At 36.3% G+C, this 16,978-nt stretch overlaps 3 protein-coding genes and 1 pseudogene across 4 annotated transcripts; all 4 read right to left on the bottom strand.

The window, feature by feature from the left end:
- Positions 1 to 3,111: 3,111 nt before the first annotated feature.
- LOC125577902 lies at positions 3,112 to 4,977 on the bottom strand (annotated as a pseudogene).
- An 854-nt stretch (positions 4,978 to 5,831) lies between these two features.
- On the bottom strand, positions 5,832 to 7,099 carry LOC111201791. The gene is made up of 3 exons (XM_048740346.1): positions 6,496 to 7,099; positions 5,931 to 6,399; positions 5,832 to 5,835 (listed from the first exon to the last, which is right to left on the bottom strand). The coding sequence occupies exons 1-3, from the start codon at positions 7,097 to 7,099 to the stop codon at positions 5,832 to 5,834; spliced, it is 1,077 nt and encodes a 358-aa protein (XP_048596303.1).
- Positions 7,100 to 7,727: 628 nt separating this feature from the next.
- LOC125577903 lies at positions 7,728 to 10,654 on the bottom strand. 2 transcript variants are annotated; one of them, XM_048740004.1, is made up of 5 exons: positions 10,322 to 10,654; positions 9,750 to 9,944; positions 9,523 to 9,660; positions 9,315 to 9,426; positions 7,728 to 8,013 (listed from the first exon to the last, which is right to left on the bottom strand). In XM_048740004.1, exons 2-4 carry the CDS (start codon positions 9,942 to 9,944, stop codon positions 9,325 to 9,327), a joined length of 435 nt encoding a protein of 144 aa, XP_048595961.1. In that variant the 5' UTR covers positions 10,322 to 10,654; the 3' UTR covers positions 7,728 to 8,013; positions 9,315 to 9,324. The 2 variants fall into 2 exon arrangements, with proteins under 2 accessions (XP_048595961.1, XP_048595962.1); XM_048740005.1 differs by lacking the exon at positions 10,322 to 10,654 and having other exon boundaries at positions 9,750 to 10,097.
- Positions 8,135 to 8,899, bottom strand: LOC106428901 (glutathione S-transferase T3-like). Its single transcript, XM_013869654.2, has one exon. It carries the CDS (start codon positions 8,897 to 8,899, stop codon positions 8,135 to 8,137), a length of 765 nt encoding a protein of 254 aa, XP_013725108.2.
- Positions 10,655 to 16,978: the final 6,324 nt, after the last annotated feature.

Below are 16,978 nucleotides of genomic sequence, written 5' to 3' on the forward strand. Positions count from 1 at the left end.
TTTCCAATCCCCTTTTAATTGTTTTCCTCTGCAATAGAAAAACTCTAAAACAAAGATGAATTTATTCAATGTAATTTTCTATAATAAGAAATGCTATATTTTTTTTTCTCTAGTTAGACCATTTCTACTTCATTTCTATTTTAGTTAGATCATTTCTTATCCATTTCAATATTTATTTCTAAATTATAAATATTATATTATAAAAGTGAGTTTTGCTCTAATGTAAATCTATATCGAATAAAGTTAGAAATTCTCTTATAGAGAAATACTATACTTGCTTATATTTGGAGAAAAAATAACATTTTTATAGAAATAAAAAAAAGAAATTTAGTATTTTCTACTATAAATGAACATATCAAAGAGAAATCAGCTTCTTTTTAAGGCTTTTCAATTATAGAAGAACAAATAAAGTATAAATAAAATATATTAGGTGATAATCTGCATCCTATGCATGATGAATTTATAAAAACATATATTTGGTGATTATAAACATTAAGTGGTCTACTATACATATTTATTTTAATAATAGTTAACAAACATATACATGCCAAATATAACCAATTACTTTATATACTATTACTTATTTTACATTTTATACATATTATGTAATAACAAATAATAAATATATATTGAATAATTGAAAAACCATTAACTATTAAATATATAATTAAATTGGTGCAAAGACATAAGTCAAATAAATCACTTTTGTTTATTTACTATCATTTTATGGTAAGTAATTCAAAACAACCACATTTATCTATTTTGTATATAATTAAATTTAAATGATATTAATGTAGATATATATTATAATTTAATATGACTATCTAGTAAATGTGACTTCATAATTATATGGTTTATGATCATTCATATTTTTTTATAAAAAAATTCAAATTACTGATAACAAATTTTTTAGTTTTGGTGTTTTAATAAGTTTATAATTTATAAATGTTCTTGAAAATTCATCGCAAATTTCAAAATTAAAATATTTATGTATTTTCTATGGTATATAGTTTAATATATTAATATATATATATATATATATATATATATATTAATATCTATTAAATGAGATTTTACCCATATGGTTTTAAGATCATGTGTATTTTGTTATAATAAAAATGTTAAACCATTGATCATATATTTTTTTTTAAATTGAGACTTTTAACAGTTTTTTGTTATAGTCATTTTTAAAAATCAAAAACATAATATATACGGAAACAAAACTAAATTTTAATTTTATGGTTAATTTTATTTTTTAATTTATTTTAATAATATAAAATTAAACAAAAATGTTGGAGTATACACAAATTGTTATCAAATATTTATTATTAAAATCATTAATTTTCATATATATATATTAGTCATATTAGGTAATTCTGTAGCTTTTATTTAAGGAAAGAACGGAAAATAGTAATCGTACACTTTTAATTAATTTTATGATTAATTTAATAAAAATAATTATATATGATTAGATGAACTAACATATTTCTCTAGAAATTTTGAGAAACATTATAGTGATAACCATATTATAGCTAAAATGTTGTAATGCTTTTTAAATAATATATACAAGGGATTGATTATATGATCAGAAGTACTTTTGCACCCTATATTTCTTTAGCAAACTGAGCAGCGGGTTTGACAACGTAACACAGAACTAAGAGTAAGAGATTTAGGGTTTGTGGCAAAAGGGAGACGTTCGTCTCAAACAATGATGTTTAATCCCAAACCATTGACTGTTATTAAAGTTGTCGATACACTTGGGCAAATTGCATAGGGATCTGGAAAATGTAGAAAGGATAAGAAGGATGTAGTGAAGGCACTTACCGTGGCAACAACAGACCGTGAACCTCTTAACTTAACTCGTCAGGAAAAGTTGCGGTTAGGGTTCTCACGTCAAACTGTTTTAGCTGCCTTGAGAGTTGGGGCAAGCGTCGGTATATGATGAACACTAGAAGCCACTTTTAAACACCAATAACCCTTTAGATGAGACTCTGTCAAGATTGTGAAAGAAGTATTATATGTGATTCCTTAGCAAAAAAAAAAAAAAAATTATATGTGCTTCCTGTTTATGGCATTATTTTTCATGCTCTTTTAACTAGGGTGTGTGGAAATCTTTCTGATGCATTGTGATGTTTGATACATGATCAATTCGGGGACACCGTTTCCACATGCGAAAATGTTTCAGCTCTAAGTTTATTTTAACTGAAGCAACTTTAACTAGCGTGCTGCTACGATGTTGATAATTAAGAATTCCAGAGCAGCTACATTGGTCAGTCTTATTCTTATGCACCTTGGCATTTCAATTTTTTGTATGTGCCTTGTTGGTATTTTCCATACATTTTTTTTTCTATTTAGGTACTGGATTCTCTGACGCGCAGCTTCAAGAGCTATCTTCTAGTGTGGTGTAAAGTCATTGCTTCTCTAAGACTAAGAAATATATTTTGTTTCCTCTCTCTCCAAGACTAGGAAAAAAATACCTTGTGGACCCTGACAAGGTTAACATTATCTGACTTCTTTTTTCTTCTTTGTTTGGATTCTTGACGATTTCTAAAAGCAATAGAGCTTATTTTATTCACATCTTTTGTTTGGTTTAAAGGGATTTTTTTTTGTAGAATATTAAACTTATGCTATTTGTTTGTTCTTAATGATTGAGTGAAAAGAAAACAAGCAGCGGAAAAATAAACAAGTAGCCGAAGAGCGGTTCCCAACAAGTAATTCCATTTTAAAGATGGAATTCAAAATAAGATTTTGAGGACGAGTTGCTCTGATGATAAACCTCAAATATATTTGAAGTTTTGAGAAGAGTTCTCTGGTGCCGGAGCCAAACGGAGGATCGCCTTGCTAGTCGCTTTTGAGAGAGAGGGATGGAGAGAGAAAAATGATCAATTATGTAAACAACTCTATCTAGAAAACAGCTTCTAGAAAAAAAAAAAAAAAAAGAAATTGACTCTGGGCACCAAACACTAAATATTGTATAGAGGCAGAAGTGTTTGATACTGTATATTAACTCTTACAAAAAAAACAATGTATTTTATACATATATTCTCAAAAAAATTGAGGTTTAGATGCCAAATTATAATGGCTGGGCTTGGACAAAGTTGACAGTATCTATATTGTAACCTTCATTTTATATAAAACCCGTGAACAGAATCTTACACGAAAGAAATTATTAGGCATAAACCAAGAATGACATGCATACACACACATTGTCCTTATATAAGAGTAAAATCTCGAGCTAGCGCACAGACTGGAAATCTACACAAGGGAAGGTAAAGGGTTTGGATATCGAAGAAGAGGAGTGCACTTAAGGGGATGAGCCATAGCCATCGTCATTGTTCCACGAACCTCTTCCATGTTAACCTTACCTCCTTCGATTTTCCAATCAAAACACTGCACCATCACTCCAACCGCGGTTCCTGCAGAAAGATAAGCTAGGTTTGATCCAGGACAGCCTCTCCTTCCGCTTCCGAAAGGAATGTATTTTAGGACTTCATCTTTTATCTCGTCTTCTTGACCACCTGATCTTGGAGAAGCTGGTAAAAACCTCTCAGGCTTAAACTCCTCAGGGTCTTCCCATAAATATGGATCTCTCATTACAGCATAGCTGTTAACTAGAAGTGTTGTCTTCTCCAGTACATCAAAGCCTCCAACCTTACACCCGTCACTGAAGGTCCTTATCACAAGAGGTCCTGGTGGGTGCAATCTCAGTGCTTCCTTAACGACAGCTTGCAAATAAGGCATGTTAGCTAGATCTGTTTCTTGAATCAACCTTGTTTTCCCTACAACCAAATCAATTTCTTCTCTCAATCTCTCAAGAACCTTTGGGTTGTTGAAAATCTCTGCCATGGTCCACTGAATATTGAGCGTTGAGGTCTCCGTGCCTGCGACGAAAAGATCCTGTAGAAGCATACATTCTTTAGACAGGAACAACCAATGGTACGTACTGGACTGTTTTTTTTTTTTTTATTAATATAATATACATAATATAATCAGAGGAAGGAACATTTACCACGAACAAGGACTTGATATGGTTCCTAGTGATCTTATTATTATGCCTTGCTTTTTTACCTTAACAAGCTTCCAATAATAGTACGTCCAACATCTCACTACTTTGATTATAATCCTTCTGCCTCTCTTCATACTCGACAATAATCTTCTCTAACACCTCGTCGTACCTGCGGGTAATACTCTCAAAGTCCTTTTTGAAAAGTGAGATCCCGAGCTTCGCAAGCGGTTTGCGCAAGATGGCCGCCAGGAAAAACTTTTTAAGCAAGACATCTGTTTCAGTCAGTAAGCCCCTCACTCTCTCTGACTCATCGTACTCTGAAAGACTCTTCCCCATAAGCATCTTGCACATGTTGTTGCTTATTAGCTTCATAGCTTCCTCGGCAGTCTCAACGCTCTCCTTCTTCACCGCCTTGTCTACAAGATCCAAGTAAAACCGATTTACCTCATCCGCACGGACGCCTCGTGACCTCTCGAGAGCCTGAGGTCCAAGGAGCTTGGTGGTGATGAGCTTGTTTATGAATTTCCAGTAGTCTCCATACGGAGCAGTAGTGAAGTTGGAAGATCCAAAGAAAAGAGACCCTTCGTTCGTTGGGAAGGTTCGAGTGGAAACGTTCATGTCTTGCGCCCTGAAGATCTCATAGGCTATTGAGGCAGAGGAGACAAGGACTATGGGGACATTGAAGATACGAAGATAGAGGATAGGTCCGTACTTGGAGGATAGTTTCTGTAAAGATTTGTGGAGTAGAAGAGAGAAGAGAAGGTGAAGATGGCCGATGATTGGAAGAGACGGAGGGCTGGGGTGGCAGATGATCACAGCCTTCTGAGTTATTTGGTGCCTTGAAGAAGAAATAGTAAAAGAGAAATGAAAAGAGGCAAAGGATGATAAAGATGAAACAGTTTTTAAAGTCAAGGATGAATGTTGCTGCCATTGTTACTCAGTCAGTATTCTTCTGTCTGGAATCAATGGTTGTTTACGATCTTAAATAAGTTTTAATTTTTGCAAGGACGTGAAATAATAATGGAAAGCTGATTTCTTTCTTTTAAATAATAATAAATGACAAATGGGACGTTCTTTTCGACAAAACACGTGACAAATTAATTGTTTAATAATTTGGTAACACTTCTACCAATAGACATTTAGTTTTGTGAATATATCGATACTTCCATTAGCGCTAGTGAATTACCATAAACTAAACCAATATCTTCAATATGTAACAGAGATTCATATGAAGCCACCCGAACCAGGGTAGGTCTACTCCATTATTTTAAAAATTTAACCTAAAAAAAATTAAAAGTCAAGCCCAAAGTGTTTTGAGCCCTAAGCGGTCGCTTCCTTTGCTTTTGCCATGGACCGGGCCTAACCCGAACACATGTAATGTAACTGAATTAGTGGTGAAAGATGGTCAAAAACTTAGAGCATCTTTAGTGGTGAAAGATGGTCAAAAACTTCTTAGACAAACAAAATAATAATAACTGAATTATAAAATATCTAAAAAACAACTAAACCAATAATTATAGGACAAGTGTTAGAGCATGAGCATTGGTGAACCCCTCTTTGGGGTTCACCAACATTTTTTATTATATTTTCGTGGGCCCATGTACAGTTATGAACTCGGATATGCTGTTTTCTGCATTAGTGAACCCGAAGAAGGAGTTCATAAGAATAAAATAATAATATTAATTTAAAAAAAAAAATTAAAATATTCAGAAAAGATGAATAAAATATTAAAACATATTATTAAAATTATGAAAACATTTTATTCATTACATTAAAAATACATTACATAAATGAGAAATTTTTCTAACATACATAACTTATTTATTCATCTTCATCACCAAACATTTGCCAAATATTTTCCACTAAATCAGCTTTCAAACGATGATGCTTGTCGCCATCTCGAACTTCTCTCCGCATGGCTAACATATCAGGGGTGACATTAACACTATCCCTGCTTCTCGCCTCCGAACTTCTGCTAGACTGTCCTGTCTCAAACTCAGATGTATCAATTGGAGCGTATCCGTCTCGTTCATCCTCTACTATCATATTGTGCAATATGACACAAGCTATCATTACTTTTCCTATCCTTTCCTTGTCCCATTGTAGAGCTGGGTTCCTAACAATTGCAAACCTCGATTGCAATACTCCAAAAGCCCGTTCGACATCTTTTCTGGCGGATTCTTGCATTTCTGCAAATTTCTGTGCTTTACGACCTTGAGGAAGTGGGATGGATTGGATAAATGTTGCCCATGGAGGATAAATGCCGTCGGTAAGGTAGTACGCCATACGATAAGTGTGGTTGTTGACCTTGAACTTCACTTTAGGGGCTCGACCATGTAAGATGTCATCAAAAACTGGAGACCGATCAAGAACATTGATATCGTTTAGGGTACCTGGTAAGCCGAAAAAAGCGTGCCAAATCCAAAGATCTTGTGATGCCACGGCTTCTAAGACAATTGTCGGCTTTCCCGAACCACGTGTGAACTGACCTTTCCAAGCTGTTGGGCAGTTTTTCCACTCCCAGTGCATACAGTCGATGGAGCCTATCATCCCCGGAAATCCCCGTACCTCTCCAATATCGAGTAATCGCTGAAGATCCTCGGCTGTAGGTGTTCGTAGATACTCATCCCCAAACAATTGTATTATTGCATCAGTGAATTTTGCCAAACATAAACGTGATGTACTGTCAGCCATCCGGAGATATTCGTCATACGTATCTCCTGACTGACCATATGCGAGCATACGTATCGCTGCCGTACACTTTTGAAGTGGAGATAGCCCGTTCCTTCCGGTAGCATCTCTTCTTTGCTGAAAGTACGGAACTTCAGTACTTAGACGGTCGACAATGCGAAGGAACAATGGCTTGTTCATTCGAAACCGCCGCCTAAACATATCTTCTGTGTACGTTGGATTATTACTGAAATAGTCGTTGCATAGTCGAATGTGTCCTAGTTCTCGATCTCTTTCAATATAAGCTCGCCTCTTTGGTTTGTTGGTTTGACCATCAATTATTGTATCGATGAAATTATCAACTACTTCATCGACCAATTCATCAAAAACTTCATCCGCTTCATCACTTGATGAGGAAGACATTGTTGATGATATTTATTGTAATATTTTTCCTACAAAAGGCAATATGGACGAATTTTTTATTAAACTTTTATTTTGGGTTTTAACCTTATTTTTTGTTTAATATTATTTTGGTTTTCACCTTAGTAAAGTTTTTCATTAAAATTATAAATCAATATATTTCTCTTGAATCTCTTCAATTTTATTTTGGTCTTAAACTTAGTAAATATTATCATTTAAAATATAAATCAATATATTTCTCTTGAATCTCTTCAATTTTATTTTGGGTTTTAACCTTAGTTTTTTTTTTTATTATTTTGGTCTTAAACTTAGTAAATATTATCATTTAAAATATAAATCAATATATTTCTCTTGAATCTTTTTTTTTTTGGGTTATAACTTTACTAAGAATTTTTGGTTTTCAACTTACCTTTGTTGAATGGTAGAGATGATCCGTGGGGTTGAGTAGTAGTAGAGTTGATTCCTTGTGTTGATTGGTGATTCTTGTTTGATTGTTGTTGTGATTCTCGTGGTGTTGGTTGGTGATTCTCGTAGTGGTGTTGGTAGGTGAGATTACGAGATGGTCATTCTAGTTTTGATAAAAGTATGGCTGATGGTAAGATTACGAGATGGTAAGATAGTTTTGATAAAATGCATGAATGAAACACATAGTCATTTATATAGAAAAACATTGAAGCAAGTAGCATGTGGGTACATACACCCGTGAGTACAAAAGTAAAGCCGTGGGGACATGCCCATGATTTGATACATAAAACGAGTGTAGAAAGTTGAAAAAAACTACACTCTCCCGTGATTCCATCTTACATACCCTACCACTACAACCACCTACTACTACATTACCACCCGTGACTTGATTTGATACATAAAGAAACAGAGACCTGCAACCATCCACGCATCCTCCTCTTTGAACCCGTGACCTACAAAGCACAACAGTTACAATATCAATATACATCAAGGAAAAGATTAAAACACAAACATCATACACTGCATTTCCTAGCAACCAACTGTAAATTTCAAAAAAAATAACCACTCACCAACTTAAAGCAATTCAGATATGAGTTTGTTTTTTAGAGCAAGCTCTTGATCTGTAAGTGTATCAGCGTTTTTGCCTAGCAACCTATCAAGTATTTTCTGTTTGGATAAAATATTCTTGGCTGCTAGAATGGTTTCGATCTGATCAAACGCTGCTTCATTGCCATGCTTCTTGCGTTTTGCTGCTTTGCTAGCCTTGACTCCGGGAGGTCTAACATCTTCCTCGCGACCCACCTCATCCGCAGTTTCCTTCCTTTTCTCCTTTGCACCATTTGATGTCAGACTGTGTGATCTCCATTTTTGATCAAACCGAAGCTCCCTCCAACAATGTTCAAGAATGAACTTGGATTTGTAGTCATTAAAGAAGATGTCATGAGCTACCTTCATGACATCATTCTCATTATGTCCACTCGCCTGCTCCTTCAGAGCAGCTTCATGACATCCCACGAACTTACACACCTGCTCATTAATCCTTCCCCACCTCTGCTTACACTGACTCCACTCCCTAGGAATAGAGCCAACGAGCAGAGGGCTAGCATTCAGGTACTCCTCTATTCTCTTCCAAAATGCTCCTAGCTTCTGTTCATTACTGGTTATTGGATCCTTGCTGGTGTTCAACCAAGCACTGATCAACACCAAATCTTCTTTGGTTGTCCACTTCCTCCTTTCCGGAGGTTTAGGAACCTCAGAAGATCCTATTTCTATTGGCTGAGGGGTCTGGGAAGTAAGCAGGTTAACAAAGCCGGGAGAGTTTAGGGGAAAAGGATCCATTTTGGTTGAGTATTGAAGTTTTTAAGTTTTCGTTTATGTTTTAAGATGTCGATTAGCTAGGTTTTTAAACTACTTTTGGGTTTGCAAGTACAAGGAAGTAAACACCTTCTAACCACTAAAAATTGATGACACTTAACTTAACTACACAACTACTTCACACAGACCATTCAATAAACATCAAATCAGGTTTTCAAATTAATTATTTCAAGTTTAAATTTAGTTCTGGTTCAGTTGAAGTTTAAATACAAGTTCACACAGACCATTCAAAAATTGATTACACTTAACTTAACTACTTAACTACACAACTACTTCAGTTTTGGTTCAGTTCAAGTTTAAATTCTACTACTACTCTAACCTACTCTAGTTCAAGTTCAAATTCATTATTAGGCAACAACTCTAGGGATAGTGTGGTTACCTTTGTGTTTTCAGTCGAAGCAGCATTTCTCCAAGTGATCCACTTGCACGGTCAGGTTATAAACCTTCCCAGTGAGCCTATCAACCTCCACAGTGAGGGCTTTTACCTCTGCCTGTTCAAGGAAATGACAATGAGATGGTGTTAGTCACTGTATAAAAGATAAGAAAAAAATTACAAAACAAAATTCATAAGTGGGAAGTCAGATTACCTCCAGACTCTTGATCTTATTATTCACTTCCGGCAGCCACTTGATCACCGCCTCCACCTCCTCCACACGACTTGTGAGCCGTTCGATATGCTCCTGCACACCAATGACCCAAGGCTGACGATAATGAAAACCATCAGCCTTGGTAACAACACATAAACTATATCAGATTGTTAATTAACAGACAAAAACAGAAGACATAATTTAAAAGACAAGAACCCGTTTTATACCTCGTAGTTTATGCAGGTGAAGAAACGCTTGCCGGGGAGAGTGTCGTATTCCTCCTTCCCACGAACCTCGTGAATTATACTCCCACCGCAGGGACACCTCGTCGGAATCCCGTGTTCTGAATCACACACGATTGAAAGCATATCGATGTGCTCCTTTCTTCTCTTTGTGTCTCTTATCTCTGCTTCGGGATCCATCTGTATCAGGAAAACAAATAATTAGAACAGAAGCAACCGAGAAACAAAAAAAAAAAATTTGAAAGACTAACTAAAAACCCCCAAATCCAATTCAAATCCACGATGAACGAACTATAAAAGAAATCTGTATGTTGATTTAAACGAAGAAATTAAAACCCCCTTTTAGATTTCAAACCCTTACACGAAACCCCCAAATCGAAATGAAATCCACGATAAACGAACCCTAAAAGGAAACCGTATGTCGATTTTAACCAAGAAATCGAAACCCCCTTCTCGATTTACAACCCTAAGATGAAACCCCCAAATCGACATCCTTAACCTAGAAACCTCTCGAGATCAAATCGAAGCTATCTCGTCCCGGAGTGATTGAGACTCACCTGAGAGCGTTTACGAGTGACTCCGACGACGAATTGATCGAGAAAAGCTCCGGCTCTGGACTCCGACACGAAATCGCCTCAGAGACAGAGAAACCCTAGATTTCGAAGAGAGAAGAGAAAATGGGATCTTTCACGCGATACCCTTTTTTTCTCACTCAACACGCGAGATCGCGTAGCCACTCCCTCTGCGCCGCGTGGCATGACCCCGTATCATACGGGCTCACTTGGAAGACCCGGTTCACGGGTTGAAACCCATTTATTTATTTTTTTTAATCGAAAAGCCCTATGATACCGAGCCCATGACTCCCTCATAAACCCCCGATGCGGGTGGTCTTAGTGCAGTCTCTTTAGCCTTTGAGAAAGTACTTTTTTAAAGAATTGTTTCTCGTTTCTTTCATCCACATGTGTACTCTCTCTCTCTTTCTCTTCACTTTCCTATTTTTTATTGATCTTTATTAGTTGATAAACTTCTCAACAGCTCTCCACTGCGGATACCCTAATAGTGATAATGCCAGTTTTGATAAACGTTGAAAGAATAATGCATTTACGTGCACTCGGAGTAGAAATTAGGCTATGAATCAAGAAAAAAAATAAACAAATATGCAATTGATAAATCTAAGAAGATTGTTCTCAAGACAATTTATGCATTTATGTTGAGCAATTGTAAAAAATTATCGCGAGCTTCTACACTTTTATTCAAGCTCCTGATTTTTTGGCCTACTGATCTCTTTTCCTTTGTGGTAATATCCACTTTGAAACTACATAACGAGAGATATGGGAGGAGACAATGGATAGAGAAAGAAAAAAAGAAAGAAAAGAGAAAAACGAGGATGGCTACAAAATAAATAAATGGTTTACGTTCACTAGTAGAAAAATGATGTATAAACATGGACTATTTCGTGACCAAAGACATTTTTTGTGACTATGAGACACCATAGACACGAAAAGCTATAAAAAATATTGTGTTTATACAGTCGTAACCAAAATTGACTGTGATAGTTTGTGACCAAAATAGTCACGTTCTGGATACGATTTATATTATGACTAAAATTAAGCCTAGGCATTTTACCCGCATCCGAAATTCGAATCTAAACCTGAGTGAAAATTCCTGAACCAAAATATAAAAATATCCAGACGAATATTGAATTAGAGAGATTGGATATCCGAAACCGAATGAATATTCAAACATAACTGAACCTATATATATATTTAACGTTTTAATCCATTTCTCTTATTCTTCACATATATTAATATATGTGTGACACTATAGTAACAATTTTTTGTTTTTTAATTTTTTAGAACAACATATCTGTAATCATAAGCATCACGTGTGAAAATCCAAATGATAGATGATAATCTTAAAATAATGATACTCTCTGAATTGCACAAACACGACACAGTGACCAAAGGTTTCTGAGAGAGTTACATACAAAAACACAATATGACTTTGTTTAAAATTGAGAGACACCTTCTGTAGTTGGGACACATTTTCCATACAGCTATCCTTTTATGTACATAATTACCCTTGCTTTTAGTGTAAAGAGAAGTATGTTCCCTTCAAGGAAGAAACGATTTGGTTAGTGAGCTGTAACTAGAATAACTAAGTTTTCTTTGAGTTGCAATTAATGATAAAGTATGCAAACAAAAAAGTAGGTATATGGGAGAAAGTGAATTGTTCTTGGTCGTAGGATCAAGCCTTAAAGATCTAAAGTTTTAAAAAAGAAAAGATCTAATGGCTGCGGAGAAGCTAGAGTTCTAGGAGTGGGCTTGGTGCAATTAATAAGGAAAGGACATTGGTGAAAGCAGAGGATGGCATGAATTTTCGCCAGAGATTTGTTTTGTGTTGAGATCTAAGGTGAAAGAGAAAGTGAGGAGAGTTCGCTTTAGCTCTCTACTGAATCTGGTCAAGCAAAGGTATGTGTTGATTTTGTTAAGATTTTGTTCGATCCTGTCTTTTATGAAGTTGTGATTTTGGTTGTTTCTTGCCTTAAATGCAGATGGATGGGACTCTCGTGGTGTGTTGTGGTCAAGGCTTGTGGATGTTCGAATTAGGGTTCTCAGGTGTGTTGTGGATAGGACTCTCGTGGTTAGTGTGATTGTTGTGGTGATGGATGTGTTGTGGATGGGACTCTCGTGGTTAGGGGGAGTGTTGTTGTGGTCGGGAGTGTTGTGGTCAAGGCTTTGGTGGTCAGTCTGTGAATGGATGCCAATGTTGGCGACGGTGCCAGTGTGATCTTGTAGGCTTTGGTCTGGGTGGAGGTAGTGTTGTGCGGCATATTGGCCAAATGATAGGGGAGTGACTTCCAAGTGATTCTTGTTCCTCCGGCTGAAGTGGGACCTGAGAAAAAAAAAAAGTCGGTGAAAGAGTGTTTGCATTATGAAGCGCCATGTTGTGTAAGTGGAGTGAAATCTCACTGGGATGTAGGGAGCATTTTATGTCGGCTGTTCGGCTGTATGGGTTTGAAGTTTTGTTAATTTAGTTTAACGGGTTTAACTTTTTCACTAATAGATCTTTTTTTTGGTTTCTAAACAAAAAGTATTTAAACAAAATCTGATTGTATCATACAAAAAAAAGTACAAACGTTTACAAAATGCAAAAACTATCATCTTATATGAATCTCGTAAATACCCAGAACATGGAAGACGCATGTGGGATCTTCTTGGTTATCCATATCGCATCTGACCACCTCTTATCTGACCACGGCGCACTTGACCTCCCCCCCCCCCCCGAACTCTCATGTCCACAGCCACCATATTCACACAACTGTCGTCCACACCCATCACATCCACACATCCTCTGTCCACAGCAGTCACATTCACACCTCACATATCCCCGACATCGACATCTACAGATTCCCAATCCACAATATCCACACAAACAAAGTGTACACCTCAAATAGACATGTTACATGCGGTTATCCACCGGCTTCCTCTTCCACTTCATGAGAGCTCGCAGTCGAACATCCTTTCCTCACCAGAGCTCGCAACTGAAACTGCCGCGGCGTAGAACAAACAAGCGGAAAAGAACAGGCGGCTGTAGAGAACACAGAGAGTTGTCTGATGGAGAAATAGAAATCAAAAATATGTCGAGAGGGAGAAAGGGGATTAACCTTCCATGTGGAGTTTGTCTGTTAATCAACGGAGGCGGAAAGTAACAGAGATTCGAGGTTTAGAAACAGAGATCGAAACTCTGAGATGGCGAAACAGATATTGAGATTCGGGGAACGATAAACAGGAATCAGGAAAACGTCGACAGTGGAAAAGTTAGATTTGAGTTCAATTTCGGAGTTCGATTTCTGGATCTAGAAGATGTCGGGAGATAAATAAATTAGGGTTTATCTCTCAACGGTGAGTCTTTAAACGATAATAGATTTTGTGAATATAGGGGAAGAGATAAGGTTATTAGAAGAAGAAATGTTTTATTTCTTTTTAAAAAGGTAAAAAAATTATATCGGTTTGGTTAATTGGATTGGCTAACGAGAGACACCTCTCTCTTAGTTGGAGATTATCTTGGTAAATCTAATATGATAAAGTGTCCCATAGACACAATGTGTCTCTTAGTGATATTGGAAACTCAAGTTGTGTCTCCCAGCGTAAATATTTCAAGGTTTCTCCTCTCTTCAGTCGGACATATCTAATTCATGTGATATCTTTTGTTGGTTCTCATGTGAAATCTTCAACTTCTAATGAAGGATGTCTAGCTAACCCTTAAGCCAATGGCAAATCCGAAAAATTTTCCCAAAAAAATAATGATTCTTATTATATCGGGTATTTTAGATATATCCATAAAAACCATAAGCCATAAACATACTTGTAAGAAAGTAAACAATAATTTCATATCGAAATATATGTATTAAGTTTCTTCTTCTTTTCATATTAAGTGCAAATATTTTATTTAAAATAACTTACATGCATGTGTTTACTATGTCGAGTAAATAAAACAAACTTTTATAACTTTCTCTCATAGAATATTATCTATCAAGTAATTCTTAAGAACTTGGAAATATATCTAAATAATTAATAAGTACTTGTAAGTAGTAAGTAATCGAACAAGACAAGTAACTCACAAGTAACATATTTTTGGACAAGTATTCGAAATAACAAGTACTTGTTTCCGACAAGTCAAGTACAAGTCCAAAAATTCATTACTCGTTCAAGGCAAGCCAAATATCAAATATATGTAAAAAAAGTAAATACTCGCGTTGCGCCTCCCCCTAGTAGATACTGGATTAGGTTCAGGGCCGTACCTGAATGGAGGCAAGTCAAGCATATGCTTGGGGCCTTAGGTAAAATAAGTATTTAAAGGGCCAATAGCTTGACTAGTTCTTCCCTAGATCTGTTGGCTACAGCAGCATTTTGTAGTTTTAAAGGTGAGAAGTTCGATTCTTCCTCGATGTAAGATAAGAATAGATTTTAATTTCTCATTAGTTGATTGTAACATGGTAATATTAGTGTTTTGTGCTTGGGGCCCATGGGATGTCAGGCACGGCCCTGATCAGGTTTGTGGTTTATTGTGACTAGTTTAGCAACGGAAGTTTTGTGGCATTTCGCGGTTTTTGTAAGGACACGATTTTGTATTGATCATTGTTTTCCTTGTGACTAATTCAATTTTTTGTTTTAAAAAAGAGCCTAAACATGAGGTTTAAAACATAATAATATATCACGTTCTGAGAATGTTTTAGTTTTAACAAAACACTAAAGCTGAATGCAAAAGCTAATAGTGTTATAAAAGCATAGGTTATAAGTTGCATTATAAATAAAGTTAAACTAAGAAGTTGAGATATTTTTGTAAAAGCCGGAAAACCGGACTGACATAAAGATAAAATAAGAAACGATGTTAAGGAAATATACGAATGTAAAGACGAATACAAGAACGATAAGAAATCGTATTCGCAAAGAGACATGGAGTCGAGATATGATATCTTTCCTTAACTCAAAATATTCGCTCCGTTAGTGAGACGGAACTGTACGAATATAGAGTCCCAGGATAAAACCATGGCAGACGAATCACGCCTCACTCGTGATCGCCCTATCGAACTATAAACTCTACGAAACACTCTCGCAAAATAGACTTACGCAGAGGGATTTTTGCTATTGGATTTTGATACGGTAAAAGTTGAGAAATGAAGGAAGAGGAGAGACGATATTTAAAGAGACGGAGACGACCCACTTCCCGCAACAGCTGCTGCACGTGGGTGAGAATCTCGCGGAGATCGAGGGAAGTTGAGTTCCGAAACTTCTTCCTCAAGACTCTCTCTTATCTCGTTTAAAATTTTCGAGAGAATAACATGTATGACGTTTTTATTTTTTTAGACAAACTACTTGTTGTTTCAAATAAAATTGTATGCTGTTTTTTTCCCGAAATAAATGGCAAAACGTTGAGCTTAACTTGGTCCAAAAAGAATAGTTCTTATCGGGCCAAAAGCCCTCCGCCCAAGCCCAAGCCCAAGCCCACGCCGAGCCGAGCCGAGCCGGCCGGACGGCGGCGGCGGCGCGCGCGTGGGGAGCCATCCTCTCTTCTGAAGCCGTTTACACCCTCATGTGCTTAAGACTTATTTATACTCCTCTGTTTTGTTCCTCATAGCCGATGTGGGATGTTCCCATTTTCATTCATTAAAGCCAAAGGCTTTTTTAATCTCCCGTAGGCCCATTTCTCTTCACTATTACCTTTTATTATTTTAGCCAATTGGGCTTAATAATTTAGGTCCAACAATCCCCCACATGAATAGAAATGATTCTAAACATATGCAGACTAAATGCAGACTCGATAGACTCTAAAAACTATACTTATTCTAATCCTGACTAGACTAGACATACTTATCGAAAGTGTTTGCGAAAATTCACTGTGTTTGAGTTGGTGGCATTTTTAAGCCTTGAACCACTCATAGTTAATATCTGTCGGGTTTACTTTACCAGAAGGTGAACATGATGTCTTGAACCAACCGGTGTTTTATGTAGACCGAGACAACACGCATAACGCAGCTTCATTTTCTCGTAGAACTTAGTTCTCTATTGTGTTCATTGTGGCCCTAAACTATTCCTGGCTTTCATGAGTGAACTTAGAGAATATAGCCTTGCATTCATTCTCCTAGAAACGGCCCCATTTCACACTCATTAGGTGATTGACCATGAAAAGTATTGAGTAATACTCTGCTTAAGAAGCTATGGAATCATTAAAAGCTTATGCTTATCCTTCTCACATTTGTTAGCACTTTTATCATCTTAGGAGCTGGGAAGAGACTACTTATCTCAAGTGCTTTGGTTAGATTCTGTTTGATTCTGTTTTCCCTTTGAACCTACGTCTTGGGATCTCCAGTCATGATAGGTATGATTGCAATCATGCATCCTCATTCGTTATAGGCTTTAAACCCATTCCTTTTGATGATTTAGCAACAACATCTCGTGACAAACCTTTAGTAAATGGATCCGCTAGGTTGTCAGCCGATTTGATGTAGTCTATTGTAATTACACCAGTTGAGATAAGTTGTCTAGCGGTTTTATGTCGTCTTCTGATGTGACGAGATTTACCATTGTAGAGATTATTCTCAGCCTGAGCAATAGCTGATTGACTATCACAATGTATGCGTATAGCTGGCACAGGTTTCTCTCACATAGGAATATCTTCCAAAAAATTTCTAAGCCATTCAGCTTCTTCTG

Source organism: Brassica napus, chromosome A9 (assembly GCF_020379485.1).
Source record: "Brassica napus cultivar Da-Ae chromosome A9, Da-Ae, whole genome shotgun sequence".
Lineage (NCBI taxonomy): Eukaryota > Viridiplantae > Streptophyta > Magnoliopsida > Brassicales > Brassicaceae > Brassica > Brassica napus.

Coding starts and splice junctions, on each gene's coding strand:
- LOC111201791 (XM_048740346.1), bottom strand. CDS start 7,099: ATGTCTTCCTCATCAAGTGATGAAGCGGATGAAGTTTTTGATGAATTG. Junction 6,400..6,495: donor CTGCCCAACAGCTTGGAAAG/GTCAGTTCACAC, acceptor TCGGCTTACCAG/GTACCCTAAACGATATCAAT.
- LOC106428901 (XM_013869654.2), bottom strand. CDS start 8,899: ATGGATCCTTTTCCCCTAAACTCTCCCGGCTTTGTTAACCTGCTTACT.
- LOC125577903 (XM_048740004.1), bottom strand. CDS start 9,944: ATGGATCCCGAAGCAGAGATAAGAGACACAAAGAGAAGAAAGGAGCAC. Junction 9,661..9,749: donor TCACCTGCATAAACTACGAG/GTATAAAACGGG, acceptor GTTGTTACCAAG/GCTGATGGTTTTCATTATCG. Junction 9,427..9,522: donor ATAAGATCAAGAGTCTGGAG/GTAATCTGACTT, acceptor TTCCTTGAACAG/GCAGAGGTAAAAGCCCTCAC.